The sequence below is a fragment of the Pelodiscus sinensis genome, chromosome 3 (assembly GCF_049634645.1).
Source record: "Pelodiscus sinensis isolate JC-2024 chromosome 3, ASM4963464v1, whole genome shotgun sequence".
In the NCBI taxonomy this organism is placed as follows: Eukaryota; Metazoa; Chordata; order Testudines; family Trionychidae; genus Pelodiscus; species Pelodiscus sinensis.
The window spans coordinates 102,326,811-102,342,920 of NC_134713.1; the positions used below are offsets into that span (position 1 = coordinate 102,326,811).

Consider the following 16,110-nt stretch of genomic DNA (forward strand, 5'->3'; position numbering starts at 1 on the left):
AAGCTCATCCTTTGGAAGTGTAGTGAACATACCTTTTGAAGATGAGGATTGACAGAACAGACATAGATAGGGTCTATCTATTCCAACTTTCCAGTTACACAAGACGAGCCGTCCCTGTCCTGCCTCTTCCCTTATGTTAATGGGAAAAGTTCTCCTCTTGGTTTAGTACTGTTTCTGTGTGTGGGGGGATGGGAGGGAGGGGAAATGTTAGCTCAGTATAACCACGTTGTTCAATTCACACTCCCTGAGCAATGTGGTTATACCAATACAGGTTTTGTAGGTTAGATGTGGCCTTTGTTTCAAGAGGCAAGGTGACTTCCTGTTCTTCCTTACAGAGTAATTTCTGTGTAAATGCAGCATCCATTATTTCCACCATGTTTAATTTACATAGGAGATAAGTAGACAGCTGTGACATCCTCTCCTGTCTCAGCAGATTGTACAGCCTAATATCAATGAGTATCCATAATTCTTTAGATAGAGTTAATACATATGTCTTAGAGATGTTAGTCACCAGTGTGTCATATAGCTTTCAGAGAAGACTTCACTCTGTAAACTTTTATAATATAGTATACGATGAACTACTAGTTTTCAAATGTATGTCAGCCAAGACAAAATATGCAGATTTCCCTTTATAAATCTTTTTACAGTAGCATAATGTTGTTCTGGGATCTCTGTTCCAATGAATCAACAAACTTCATACTATATTTCATAAGGCCTCATCCAAATACGCCTTGTGTAAAGAACTGGCAATTTAAAACAAATAACAACACAAACTTGTAACTTTCAAGATAGATTTAAAGTAATTGCTATGAATTATTGATTACTTTGGGCTGAAATCAGAGTGCCTCAATCTAGATTATTAGATATTATAGCCTTGCTGATTAAAGTTACAATTTCTTCATATACCTGAATATCCAGATACCTTATTAATGATGGTGCTGCAGGGATGAAGGTTATGAATCTGGAAAGTATCTGTAAGTTCTCTGTGCTCCATTACCTTGCTGGAAGCACAGTTTCTGCTACAAATTGTGATGGTTATCAGCACTGAAAGTGATTTGCAAATTTCATGGTAGTGTGATAAAGGCAAGCATATATACACCTTTTTAGTGTAGACTAAATCCCCAATTACTTACCACAAGTGGAAAAACAGAGCAAGAAAAGTGTCTGGGGGTGAAGTCTGTGTTACATCTTTAAGTGATGTATTGCACTGATGGTTTGAATTTATTCAGGTTTTTTTTATCTTTTTAAAAAAGTGTGTGAGAACTCATATAGAAAGAGAAATGCTTCATGCACTTCTGGGCTGGCAGTAGCCTTGTGTTTGCCATGTTGTGTTTTTCAACAGTTGTACACATTGCCATCTAATTGTTAATCCCATCTTTCTACAATGCAACTTTGTTTGGTATAGTTCCTCCTCTTTCCTAGCCTGATGCAACATTTCCATCCACCCTTTCAACAAAATTACTGATCCCAGTGTGCAGTTAGAGATTCATGCTTTGTAGTTTGCCATTTCTCTCTTTACCAGAAATGACTCTAGATCGCTGCAGGGAAAGAACTTCATAAAAAGTATCTGATTGTTTAACAATGGCTAATTTTTTAAAACACTTTAAGATGTTTAAATGTTAAGTTGCAAAATACAATTCAATATTTAAAATAAAAACTGTTTCAGTGATCATTTTAAACTGTGAATTGGTTTAGCAGATGGAATGAGTGATATTGAACTAGACCAGCCACAGCCATCAGCTAAATTGGGTTCAGCCTACAGGGCTAAAAATTGCTGTATAGACATTCAAAGGACCCTGTAGGGGTAGAGGATCCTGGATTTTGGATTTGAGCCCAAGCCATAATCTCTACACACCAATTTTTGGTCACCCTGAGCCCAACTGTGCTGACTTAGTACAGTCATGTTTTTTGTATCTCTCTGTAGACATATCCTAAAACTTACTTATAAGTTTGGAAATTAAAAGGCAAAATGTTTGTTACCACTATAGATATAGACATAGTTTCAAAGAAGGATGATATGCAAGTAAAATAACATTATAGATGATACAGATTTGCGTTTGTATTAGTCTGTCTGGGGAATGGAATAATTAGATATTTATAAATCAGGATGTGTTGCAGTGTCTAAAACCAACATTGTTTATTTCCTTAATTAACTCAGAGGGGCCTTTTACTGAGGATGTGAAAAATGCCATGGAGAAGATACTGACTGAGTGGAAAGAGGTGATCGGGCATCTGGAGGGACTGGCAAGAAATATACAATACCAGGATGAAATAAACGCATATGTTAGTGAAATGGGTGAACTTGAGAAAATTGTAAATGAGAAGGAGTTGTGGCTAAAAAATGCTGGTACTTTAGCATTGCAACAGCAACCTTTAATAGCCCTAAAAGAGTCATGTCAGGTAAGATTGGTAACCATATTTTTTTTTATATTTAACAAATAGAAGAACAGAACACCCCAAATTGTTAGCCAACAGTGTCGGGGTAATCATCTCAAAAGAACTCAAGGTCTATTTAAAGTTAATGGGATTTACATGCTTTTGAAAATGTTATCCTAAATCTGTTGAACAGTCATGGCTTAAAGCAGGGGTGGGGAATCTAAGGCCCGGGGCTGGATATGGCTCCTGGCTGGCCTGGATCCAGCCCCCTCCACCATTGGGGAGCTTGCTCTGGGGCTCCAGTTCCCCACTGACCCTCTGATGGAGCTGGAGCACACAAAATCTACTAGTTCAGGCCCCCGAGGCTCTGGTGTGCAAGGAGAATGTGGGAAGTATCTTAATCCTTCTAGTCACCTCAGAGGAGGGTTGTTTTTTTTGGCTTTTTACTTATGTGCAGTCCCTGACTGATTTTTTTTTCTGTGCATCAGTGGCCCCTCACTCAAAAAAGGTTCCCCATCCCTGCATTAAAGGTATGTCTTGTTTTGTTTTTTATTTTAATTTCTCACAGAGAGAGCTCACTCATCTGTTAAGTCTGTGCCCTCAAATTGAACAGCAGACTGCTGCCTGTAAGGTGCTCGCATCCCAACCTGCTGCTCCAAGTTTCATCCAAGACAGCTTGAGTGGTTTTACTGATCACTTCAGATCTGTCCAACAGAAGTTGGAGGAACAACATGAGCAGCTGAAGAAAGGTAAACATTCTATTTCTTCTGTTTAAATCACATTGACAAGAATCAAAACAGAGACATCATTCTTAAAAATAAGATTTTGATACATACTCTTTTGATGCATAATCTGATGTCCTCAGAGTCTGCAAAGAATTGCGGCTGCACTGTAAAATATGCATGCTTATCTTTATTTACAGCCTACAAAAATCATGTAATCACACTGGAAATGCCATGTAGAATTGGTAGCTGTTTAGAAAAAAAAATAGCTTTTCCATTTTTCTCTTACGTATAATAGGACAGTCAGTCTATTCTATAAAAGTATCCAGATCATGGAGTTTTTGGTGTAGGTTATAATATAAGTCAGTGATACCCAGAGAAAGTTTCAGAAAATGATAAAAGTGCTGAAAAGTAATACTAAGAATAGAATTATTTTCTTGATATATTTATACATAGTGCTAAGTATAATATATAACAATTAAAGAAACCTCTTGCAACTATTTTTGTTAAGAACAATTCAACCCTTATGAAGATTTTGCCCTGTACACTGTTGGCACTAGATATAAAATTTATCACTTTGAAAATTTATGAATCAGTTTGGTTCTGTAATCTCTCACTCTTTGGCACTTTTCCTGTTGACTACGGTGAGAATTTTTCTGAGTTATAGATTGTAGGACTATGCCCACCACCACCCAATGATAGCGTAGGAAGGAAAAAAGATATGAATTTTTACATGCTAACATTTGGGATAAATTGCAGTGTTGCCAAGAAATCTGTTTTTTTGTTTATGGTTGTTGGCTGGTGGGTTACCCCACAATTCTCAAACATTTCTATTTTGTGGACTATGTCTAAAATACATTTCTCTTCTCAAAGTCTATAAAGTGCCTTGTAAGGTTCTCTCTGTCTCACTACTACCCTTGTACTACCATCATCTGTTTTTTGTCTCTTGCCTAATATTTTAGATTTTTAGCTCTCTGGGCTAGGACCCATCTCACATGATTCTCATGTGCCTAGCATAATTGAGCCTTGATTGGTGCCCTTTAACACTACAGCAATTAAATTAATGAACAATACATAAAATAGTAGTTAGATGCCATATTTATTATGTCTCTAATTTCCTTCTTTGTTGCCTGTAGACTTGTCTGCTCTCAGTTTTTGCTGGTTATTTTAAGGTTCTGTTTTATATGTTGTTTGTCTATGATTTTGATGATGACTGCAAATTTAACTGGTTGAAATTACACAGAGGAAATATTAAGCAAAGAAAGAGAGTTTCTAACAGACTTCAATTCCATTATACCAGTGTTTCTGTTACTCAATGATTTGTCTGTGGACCAGTGCTAGTCACTGAGGTCTCCCTGACACAATTTAGAAGGAATCAAGCCTGTCCATGGTATCAAAAAGGTTGAGTAGTAATAGAGATGTAGCCATGTTAGTCTGGTCTTGCTGAAACAAAAGACAGGACTATGCAGCACTTTAAAAACTAATAAGATAGTTTATTAGGTGATGAGCTTTCGTGGGCCAGACCCACTTCCTCAGATCAAATTGTGGAAGAAAGTTGGCATGACCATATATACCAAAGGGATTCAATTAAAAAAAAGTGAACACACATAAAATTGACAAATCAGAGTTTAGAACAGATGGGAGGTGAGGTGAGGAGGTTGCACTATGGGCTGGAGCAACCCCCCTTCCGAGGTATAGTGTGGAGGGCCCAGCCCGAGTAGCCCCCCACTCATGGATGGAAGAATCTGCAGCACATCAGGCCATACTGGGCTGAAGCAGCCCCCTGCCTGTGCTGTGCCACAGTTGGGGGGCTGCTCCAGCCTGGCCACGCAAACTACTTTGCAGTCCTCACTGTGCTCTTCCCCACGGGTTCCCAATTAAGAGGTTAATCAGTTAAACATAATATTTAGCCAGTTAACTGATTACATGGAATTTTACATCCCTAGTGAAATCCCCTCCCATTTTTTTTGAAAGTGCATGAATACTCATGAGTACTTGCAACTACTGTAATGGAAATCGCTCTCAGCACCAGAAGCAGCATATGTGGTGTTGAATTTGTCTTCTGAAGTCCAGTAACTGTTTCTGTGAGAGCAGAAAAGAATAGATGATGGTAACAGATACTATTTAGGCTACAGATATTGGGGGAGCTTATCTGGCTATGGGCTTTATTCTGCAAGACCAAGCGCTTCGGCTGCCACTGTCAAGTGAGGGGAAGTTGAAGATACTCAGTATGTTACAATCAGACAGCATACTATTGAATATATGCAATGTTTCAGTGAAATACGATTTTTATTTTATAGACTCAGTGGATAACTTCATGTACAACAATAATCTCTTAATCACGGGTGGGCAAAAGACTCTCAGCGGGCTGGATCCGGCCTGTGAGGCAATTACAGGCCCTGTCCCCAATGGGTGTACATGGTGAGCAGGAGTTCAGTCTCTCCTCTTACTCCTCCCCCCCCCCCCCCAAACTCCCCTGCAGATGCTGTATAGGAGGCAGTGTAGGGGCTGAGGTTCCTCAACAGGGCTGGTCCCAGAAGTGCCGCTACCGTGGCCACACGGTCTGGGGTTGTCCCCGGAGGCTGGAGGCACTGCTGCCACAGTGTCTCTGGGGCCGGCCCCGGGTTGCCTGGCTGCAGTAGCGGTGCCTCCGAGCGCCTGGCCATGGTATTGGCATCTCCAGGGTCGGCCCCTGGGTCTCCAGCCTGTGGGACTACTTGGCTGTGGCAGTGGGGCCTTCCTCTGGGGTGGCTGGGACAGTGTGGCTGCAGCCATTGCTGCAAGGGAGTACGAAGCCAGATAAGATTCCACTCATGCCCAGATCTTCCCACCCCAATCCTATCGCTTCCCTCCCTCCAAAGCCCCTTACAGTTTGCTGTGACACCCTCCCTTGTTCTTGCACCTTTCTCTTGGCCATACGCTGCACCCTCCCTTGCTCCTGCTCCCTCCACTTGGCCAGACATCCTACTTCCAGTCTGATTCTGCACCCCAGTTCCCTCTCAGATCATGTATCCCATCCCTATCCTGTTTTCTGGCAGCCGTCTCACATACTCTACTCCTAAGTTTTGTTCCTATCTCAGAGCCTAAAGAAGTCCATAAAATCCACTAACTCCAGAACCCCAGAAAAGTAAATCTGGTCTATGGGAAGCCCTGAACCTCAGTTTCCCACTTCCCTTCCCCTCACTCCGTGAGGTTGGGGCACCAGAGGAGTGAGGTGTCTCAGTTGTGGCTACATCTGTGTGCGTTGGGGGTTTTGGAGGAGATTTTGCTTCTCACTTGTGTGGTCCCCAACTGATTTTTTTTGTAATCAGTGCCCCAGACCCAAAAAGGGTTCCCTACACCTCCCATAAATAAAACAAAACAGAACATTGAAACCTTTTATGTTGGACGTAATATTTTACTTTATTTAAAATTAAGTTTGATAAACGAACATGAGAAAGTTAAAATGCTTAATCTGTTTAATAATTTAAATTAAACAGTTATTAGCTGCAGCTGGTTCAGAAAATAAGGTCAACCCTGCACCTTCCGCTTGAGGCCCCACCCCTTCCGGGTCGCCCCACAGCCACTTTGGAAATTTGTGAAGTGGCCCCCCTTCCAAAATTATTGCCCACCCCTGCCCTTGATGGAGCTATTTCTGTGATTAACTGCAGCCATATATATACAGCCACTCTCCGAGTTACGAACCAACACTTGGTCTGTAACTCGAAATTCGTAACTCGGACCCCATTGAGTTACACATGACCGCGCTGTTTGTAAGCGCTGGCTGCGTTCATAACTCAGGGACCACCTTTACGACCGCTCCATGGGAGCTTTGTTTGTAAGTGCGAACGGTCGTAACTCGACCATTCGCAACTCGGGGAGCGGCTATAAGTAGTAAACATACGAACACATAGATGGTAACAATCTCATTCAAGTCTTGAATTAAGATCTTTCATATGCTTCTATCATTTCTGCTCATAACAGAGCTTTTGATTGGACTCCTGCCAGACTGGCTAATTTCTGTATTACTAAATATTCATGTAAACTAAAGCTGTCCACTACTTTTCCATTAATAAAACTATTAAAAAGTCTAATATTTTTAATTTTTAGCCAGTTGCAAAATTTAGTAAATGATGATATAGGCATATAAACAAAAGAGTAGCATTCTTCTTCATGAAAGAAATCATCAGTTCTGTGAACTATGTTTCAGTATCTGTATTTAAATGTAGTGTGATCCATGTGCTGTTGATGGTGTTTTATAGTCTGTTGAATCATGGATGTTTAGTGCTATGAATTCAGGCTTTATTGAACATCTGTTTCATTCTGTGAACACAGTCCATTTTGTGAATGCTAATTGCTTCACTTTCCAACATTTTAACTCTCATGCATAGTACATATCATCCTCACTGAATGGAGATAAGGGGCCTCTAGTCTCATTGATCACTGACATGAAATAAGTATGGTCTGTCTGGAATAAATATGCAGTTATGTAGACTAAAGAGTAAAGTGTACACACAAAGACTTAACTTGGACATTTCCAGGCGTGGACCAGATTCATAGTCCTCTTAAGTTATGTTAAAAGACAATTGGCAGGTTTTTTAAAGAGACATTATTAAGGGCACAAGAGCAAACTGTTCCACTGGGTAGAAAAGGAGTATGGCAAGAAACCATCCTGGCTTAACTGGGAAATCTTGAATGATCTAAAAATCAAAAAGGAGTCCTACAAAAAGTGGAAACTAGATCAAATTACAAAAGATGAATATAAATAAATAACAAGCATGTGGGGGCAAAATGAGAGAGGGAAAAACAAGCTCAAATTATCCAGAGACAGAAAGAGTAAGAAGAAAACAATCTACAAATATAGTAGAAACAGGAGGAAGACCAAGGACAGGGCTGGCCTGTTACTCAACGAAGATGGAAAAACAATAACAGAAAATAGAAAATGGAAATGACAAAGGTACTTGGCAACCTTTGTGGAAATGGCAAAGGTACTTGGCAACTTCTTTGTTTCAGTTTTCATCAAGAAGGTTGGTGTTGATTGGATGCCTAGCATAGTTAATGCTGTAGAAAATGAGGTAGGTTCAGAAGATAAATAGGAAAAAAAACCTTAGAAAAGTTTAGATATCTTCAGGTCATCAGCATCTGATGAATTACATCCTAGAATACTCAAGGAACTGATTGATGAGATAGCTGAGCCATTAGCTATCGTCTTTGAAAAGTCATGGAAAACAGAAGATTCCAGAAGACTGGTAAAGATGGTGCCTATTTCTAAAATGGGGAAATAAGGACAGCCCAGGAAATTATAGACCAGTCAGCTTAATTTTTATGCCAGGAAAGATAATGTGTGTAATTAAGGAATCCATTTCCAAACATCTGAAGGATAATAAGGTGATAAGTAACTGCAGGCCTGGGCAAAATACAGCCCACAGGCTGGATTCAGCCCGCCAAGTCACCAGATCCAGCCCGCAGAGGCAACAGGAAGCCCCAGGCAGGCTGCCATGCAGCCCCCACACCTGGCAGAAATGCAGCTGCAGAGCTCCATTTCTGTTTTGAAACTGGAGGGGAGAAGTTGTAGGAGCTGTCCCGCCTCCAGCACATTCCCATTGGCTGTTTTCTGGCAGAAACCAGCCAATGGGAGGTGCTTGTTGGAATAACAGGGAGCTAAGAAGAATCAGGCCCCCTCTCCTGGCCTCAGTTATACATGAAGCACATGGCCCAGCAAGCAGGCTGGCTGGAACATTTTAAGCTCTGCAGGCAGGCTAGTTTGGCAGCTGGCAAGTAAGTCACTTGGCCACAGCCTGCTTCTGTCGCCCCAGCCCTTTCCTGCCCCAACTCTATCCCACACACTCAACATACCCAAACCCTCAGTCCCACACCCCCTTCCAGATCTGGTACCACAAGCTCCTGCGCCAGATCATAATCCCCTCCTGCCCTAGGTCACAGCCCAAACCCCTGCACTCCAGTCGGCTGCTTGAGGTCACAACTGCCTGCTTCATCCCAACTCCCTCCCAGACTCCAGTCTCCCTCCTGCACCCCAGTCCCTTACCCCAAGCTCCCTTCTGCACCCAACCTCCATTCCAGACCCCGCATCTCCATTAATATAATGAAAGAGTGTGGTCCTCAACCACTTTCCAAAATCTTGGAGTGCCCCCCCCCCCAGTCAAAAATGATTTCCCATTGATGAGCAACAGTCAGCATGGATTTGTAAGGAAGAAAGCATGTCAAACCAATGGATAAATTTTCCTTGATAGGATAACAAGCTTTGTGGATAAGGGGAAGCAGTATATGTAGTATACCTAGACTTCAATAAAGCATTTGATAGCCTGGCATGACCGTCTTATCAATAAATTAGGCAAATACAGCCTACATGGGGCTACTATAAGATGGGTGCATAACTGGTTGGATAACTATTCCCAGAGAGTAGTTATTAACGGTTCGTAGTCATACTGGAAGGGCAGAACAAGCGGGGTTCCACAGGGATTCAGTTCTGGGACCACCTCTGTCCAATATCTTCATCAGTGATTCAGATAATGGCATAGAGAGTACGCTTTTAAAGTTTTTGGATGATACCAATATGGGAGGGATTGCAACACTTTGGAGGGTAGGATTAAAATTCAAAATGATCTGGACAAAGTGAGATTAATAGGATACAATTCAATAAGGATAAATGCAAAGTACTCTTAAGAAGTACACTTAAGAAGAAACAATATGGTTCAGACACACAAAATGGGAAGTGACTGTTCAGGAAAAAGTATTGCAGATATGAATCTAGGTTCATAAGAATGGTCACACTATGTGAAACCAAAGATCTGTGTAGCTCAGTATCCTGTCTTCTGACGGTAAGCAATGCCAGGTGCCCCAGAGGGAACGAGCAGAACAGGTAATTATTAAATGATCTATCCTCTGTCACCCATTCCCGGCCTCACCAAACAGGTTAGGGACACCATTCCTACCCATCCTGGCTAATAGCCAATGATGGACCTCTCCTTTGTGAATTTATTTAATGCTTTTTTGAACCCTTTTAAAGATCTGGCCTTCACAAACATCCTCTGGCAAGGAGTTCAATAGGTTGACTATGCATTGTGTGAAGAAATACTTCCTTTTGTTTGTTTTAAACCTGCTACTCATTAATTTCATTTGATGACTCCTAGTTCTTGTGTTATTGGAGTAAGTAAATAACTTTTCTTTATTTACTTCCTCCACACAAGACATGATTTTATAGACTTCTATCGTATCTTCCCTTAGTCTTCTCTTTTCTAAGATGAAAAGTCCCAGTCTTATTAATCTCTCCTTATAGGGCAGCTGTTCAATAGTCTAATCATTTTTATTGCCCTTTACTTAATTTTTTCCAATACCAACATATCTTTTTTTGAGATGAGATGACCACATTTGCACACACATTCAAGATGTGGGCATACCATGAATTTATATAAAGGCAGTAAATATTCTGTCATCTCCTATATTTCTTTCTTAATTATTCCTAACATTGTTTGCTTTTTTTGACTGCTGCTGCACATTGAGTGGATGTTTTCAGAGAATTATACATGGAGACTGCAGAATCTCTCTTGAGTGGTAACAGCTAATTGAATCTCCATCATTTTATATGTATAATTGGGATTATGTTTTCTAATCTGCATGACTTTGCATTAAAATTCATCTGCCATTTTGTTGCCCGGTCACCTAGTTTTGTGAGATCCTTTTGAACTTCTTCACCGTCTGCTTTGGACTTACTGTCTTGAGCAATTTAGTACCAGCTGCAAGTTTTGTTACTTCACCTTTTGCCCCCTTTTCTAGATCATTTATGAATATGTTGAATAGGATTGCTCCCAGTACGGACCCCTGAGGGACACTACTTATTACTCTGTGTTCTGAGAACTGACCATTCATTTCTACCCTTTGTTTCCTATCTTTTAACTAGTTACCAGTCCGTGGACCTTCCCTCTTATCCTATAACAACTTACTTTACTTAAGAACCTTTGTTGAGGAACCTTGTCAAAGGCTTTCTGCAATCTAAGTACACTATATCCTCTGGATCTTCTTTGTCCACATACTTGTTGACTCCTCACAAAAAATTCTAGTAGATTGGTGAGGCATGAGTTGACTTTTCCCCCAACAAACTATGTTCATCTATTCAATTATTCTCCAATTCATCTAATGAAGTGGGTTTTGCCCACAAAAGTTCGTGATTCTATATATTTTAGTTAGTCTCTTAAGGTGCCACAGGACTACTTGCTGTTTTTAAAGACTAACACAGATTTTTCTCCTCATTTTTGTATAGTTCCCTTTTCTGAAATTAAATGCCATAGCATTGGTCTGCTGTGGTGTTTTTCCCTCTAGGGGGATGTTAAATGCAATTCTATTATGGTCACTGTTTCTGCGCGGCCCAGCTATATTCACCTCTTGACTAGATCCTGCATTCCATTTAAGATTAAATCAAGAATTGCCTCTCATGGGTTCCAGATCCAGCTGCTTCAATAATCTGTCATTTAGGATACATAGATAAAGTTTCTTGACATCTTGTCCTGAGGTGATGTGTACCCAGTCAATATGGGGATAGTTGAAATCCCCTGTTATTACTGGGGTTTTTAGTTTTACAGCCTCTCTAGTCTCCCTTAGCATTTCACAGTTAGTATCACCATCCTGGTCAGTGGACCAAAAGATAAATATGAGTGAACAGCATGACGTTGTTGACAAAAACAACCAACCAACCCAGTCTTCATTCTGGGATGTAGTAACAGAAGTGTTGTAAGCAAGACACAAGAAATAATTCTTCTACTCTATTCTGTGCTGATTATGTCCCAACTGGAGTACTGAGTCCAGTTCTGGGCACCACATATCAGGCCCTTAAGCATTAATGCAAAATATCATTTTTTAATCTGTGTATCTTACTAAAACTACTTACACTCATCCATAAAATAATAGTTTTTAAAAATACTAAAAGCTTACGGTGTGCAATTATTTTAGTAGATTAAAATGGCGGTCTTCCACAATTATTATTGTGCCTAAAATGTGAGCTCAAAACTCCTTGAAACAGCAGCTTACTGTTGCTTGGTAGAAATGTGCAAGCAGGATTGTTCATAATTTGATTAAATTTAAATAGTTAATCATGTAGGCCCTGATTCAGAGCCTACTGAATTTCCCAGGATTCTTTCCATTGACATAGAATGTTACAGAAAATTGGAGTGCTAGATTACCTCCTCCATGCATGTTACTAAATATGTTCTTCCTGAGTGTGAAAAGTGATTATGCAAAGGTTCTGCTTTACTGAAACTAAATTTAATTAATTAGCAAAACGTATTTGAAGAACATGATATAGCATAAAGGTATGCCTATGGCAGTACAGAAATAAATACTATTTGGCACAGGGTAAATTAGCCAACCACATGGCATTGAAGAATGGAAGATAGAGAGCTCTGTGAAATTGAAATGTGCATAAGGAATTTATTTTTTTCTTTCAGCTTTGTCAAGCATATTAGTCATACATAATTCTTTTTGGAAATACTTGAGTTTCATCTTTGAAGCTTTTAGGAGTTTGACCTGCTCCTCAGGAACATTTTCCTTGCCTCCCTATCATTAAGGCTTCGCTATTAACATTCAAGCCAGGAGTACTGGCTTCTGAGGGATTTTAAATGTAGTTCAAAAATATGTGGCTCTTAATATTTTACAGTCCAATAGCAAGTGCACTGATCTATAAGTAGATTCCTCACCCCTCCATAGTCTTTGTTTTATGCATCCAAGAGGTTGGATGTAGTGTTTTCTGCTGGCTCCAGTTAGGGGAAAGAGAAAAGCTGTCTTTCAGTGCAATAAAAATAGATATATTAAAGTGCTATGCTATTAGGGCAACTATTTAATGCATCAGAAAAGGATCGAGCTCTTCAACTCACATTTGTCAGAAAACTTTCCCATGGATCATGCTTAAATTATGGGTTTTATCATGCTCATTGTGATGAATGATTTTGTAATTATTATGATTTAGTTCGCTTGCACATGAACAGATAAATTGGTAATGTGCATTGCAGTAGGTCTTTGCATGATATGACTGGAATATGCTTGCAAGTTTTTTTAATACAGTAAAACTCCAATTGTCCGGCATCCAGTGGTCTGGCATTTGTGATAGTCCGACACCAACTGGAACTTGGAAGTGCTCCAGCCAGCCAGACAATTGGAGCTCCTATGAGCCCCACGTGCGCTCACAGGCTGGGAAAGGGAAGGGGAGGAGGGGGGGAAAAGGATTATACCCCTGTGTCAGGTCTGCCAGGACCTGCACTGCGGCCGGGCGGGGGCAGCGGGGAATGGCGTGGCGAGGGGTGAACCCTCAACTGTTTTGCAGGGAGGGGGGGAAGCCCCGTGCAGCTGCCTGCTACAGACCAGCTGGGGCTGCAGGCGAGGGGCGGTACTGCAGGACCAACCTGGCAGCACCCCCAGCCGCTCTGCCCTGAAACTGACGAGCGGTGGACTTGGGGAAGCAGCGGGGCAGAGCAGCTGGGGTGCTGCCGGGTTGGTCCCGCAGTGCCACACAGGTGAGGGGCGGTGTTGCGGGACCAACCTGGCAGCACCCCAGCTGCTCTGCCCCACTGCTTCCCCAAGTTCGCCGCTGCCGCTTGCAGCCCCAGCTGGCCTGTCACCGGTGGCCATGTGGCACTTTCTCCGCCTCCCTGCAAAACGGTGGAGGGTTCACCCCGCGCCACACCGTTCCCCCCCCCCCCCTTCCCCACCGGTTGCAGTGCGGGTCCTGGCAGACCCGTTACAGCCCCCCCACCAGAGTACTTCCTTATTCTCTGGCATATCTGATAATCCGGCACCTCCTGGGTCCCAAGGGTGCCAGATTATCGGAAGTCTACTGTATTTAGTAAATCATTTGAAATCCTGCTTGTTAATGAATTACAGTATATTTTGACCACGTATTAAATAGTAAACACAATTAAAGGGGTCATATAATACATTCAGTGTAGATTAGTTTTTGAAAGTGTAGTTTGTCTGTAAATTGGGGTGCAGGCCTCCAAAGTATACTCCACATTTTTATTCAAGAACGTATTATTTAAGAAATTTTCTTGTACAATAGAAACTGCATGTAGTCCAGTGGGGTATATTTTGTGTCATTTAATGTCAGATGAATTGCTTGCAAATAGAATGAACCTTCAGCATTAATAAGCTCGTACAATGGCAGGAAGTACTGGTGCTAGGATTCTGCAGAGTTTGAGTTTGTAAACTCACTACATCACAGATTCCCAGCTCCTGCTCATAGTGGCTTTATTGGTTACTGAAAGTTCCTTGTACATGGTGTTATGCTCACTTCACTGTGAATGGAGTACAGCTCCATAAGAATGTTTTGTTGAGAATTGCACCTTGACTTTTATTTCATATGGGGGTGGAATTTTCTTGTCAGCAGGTTTCACTGATTAAACACCATACTTCTACTTTCTGTACCATAAAGCCTTTCCTCTTAAAACTGATGTTGCTTTCTTTGAGAAATGGTTCTGGATAGGTTTCATTGTCTATAGAAGTGTTCTCTCATTTTTCGTTTGGAAATGGTATGGAGCAGCATTGGTAGTTTTGACAACTATTGTTGAAATCGAACCTTTTGATTGATATTTGGTGGTGGCTGTGAATAATTTGCATATGTAGCCAAGGCCAGAGAATACATACATGGTGGTATTATTTTGATAGCCCCAATCTTACTCACTATCAATTTTTAAATTCACTATTTTGTTGGTAGTTTCTGAAACTCACAAATTAATGCGCCAAATCCTTTGAGAGTCCAAAGAAGTCAGAAACAGGAAATCTAATTAAAAACAAATAGCTTTGTAAGGTTTTGATTTTTGGTAAATGTTAATAAACATTGATTTCACCTCACATACACAAACCAACGAAAGAATATTTCATTTGATTGAAATTTACAGATGGGCAGAAAAGAAAAATGCTACTTTGAGAATTTGTTACAGTTTGACTTAAGGTTATATACTTTGCATATTTTGACAAAAATGGTCCTCACAAAGTTTTAACTGTTAAAAACTTCTTTTGAATCTCAATTTTTACTGGCATTAAATAATTGTCTGATTCCCCTGTTCTTTGCTGCTCTCCCAATTTCCCACAACTGCGAAAAGTGAAATAAAAATTGAAATAAAAGCTTAAAATAACTGATATCCATCAACATTATAAACAAAATAATTCTTCCAAGCCTAAAAATAGATGAAGATGTGCAAACAGACCACAACTCATTCTGATCTATAGATTCATCGATCTCAAGGTACCTTGTTTTAGGCAGCTCCTCAGCATTTCCAAATAGGATTTGAGGTATTGCTGAAATTGATTCGCTCCTTATCATTATTGCAGGAATATTAGATGTAGGCTATATTTTTGAGAAATAAGTTCCATGTTCAAAAGAGTTGTAAATGTCTTGAGAGTTAGATTCCAACGTCATGTATAAAACTGAGATTTCAGCTCCTAAGTAATTTACACAATCTATAGTATGCTATCTATATTAAGAACATAAACACAGCCATATTGGGTCAGACCACAGGTCCATCAAGCCCACTATCCTATTTTCTGACCAATGCCAGGTGGTCCAGAAGGTATGAACAGAACAGGTAATCGTCAATTGATCACTCCCCTGTTGTCCATTCCCAGCTTCAGACAAACAGAGGCTAGGAAACCCTTTCTACCTATCCTGGCTACTAGCCATTGATGGACCTATCTTCCATTAATTTATGTAGTTCTTTTTTGGACCCTGTTAAAATCATGGTCTTCACAACATTCTCTGGCAAGGAGTTCCATAGGCTGACTATGGTGTGTGAAGAAATACTTTTGTTTGTTTTTAAATTTGTTAATTATTAATTTTATTTGGTGACCCCTAGTTCTTGTGTTATGTGAAGGAGTAAATAACTTTTCTTTATTCATTTTCTCCATTGCATTCATGATTTTATAGATCTCTATCGTACCCCTCATATCTCTTCTTTTCTAAGATGAAAAGTGGCCTTATATTAAAAGCACCAACAGCTACAACCACAAGAAAATTACCACCACCAAAAATTTT

At 40.5% G+C, this 16,110-nt stretch overlaps 1 protein-coding gene across 9 annotated transcripts in view; it reads left to right on the plus strand.

Moving 5' to 3' along the window:
* UTRN (utrophin) overlaps positions 1-16,110 on the plus strand; it is a 569,920-nt gene that overhangs the window by 159,428 nt on the left and 394,382 nt on the right. For all 9 annotated transcript variants that reach the window (XM_075924350.1, XM_075924351.1, XM_075924354.1 and 6 more), the window contains 2 exons: positions 2,159-2,400; positions 2,945-3,125. In XM_075924350.1, the coding sequence (XP_075780465.1) occupies positions 2,159-2,400; positions 2,945-3,125 (423 nt within the window). The remainder of the gene's footprint in view (positions 1-2,158; positions 2,401-2,944; positions 3,126-16,110) is intronic.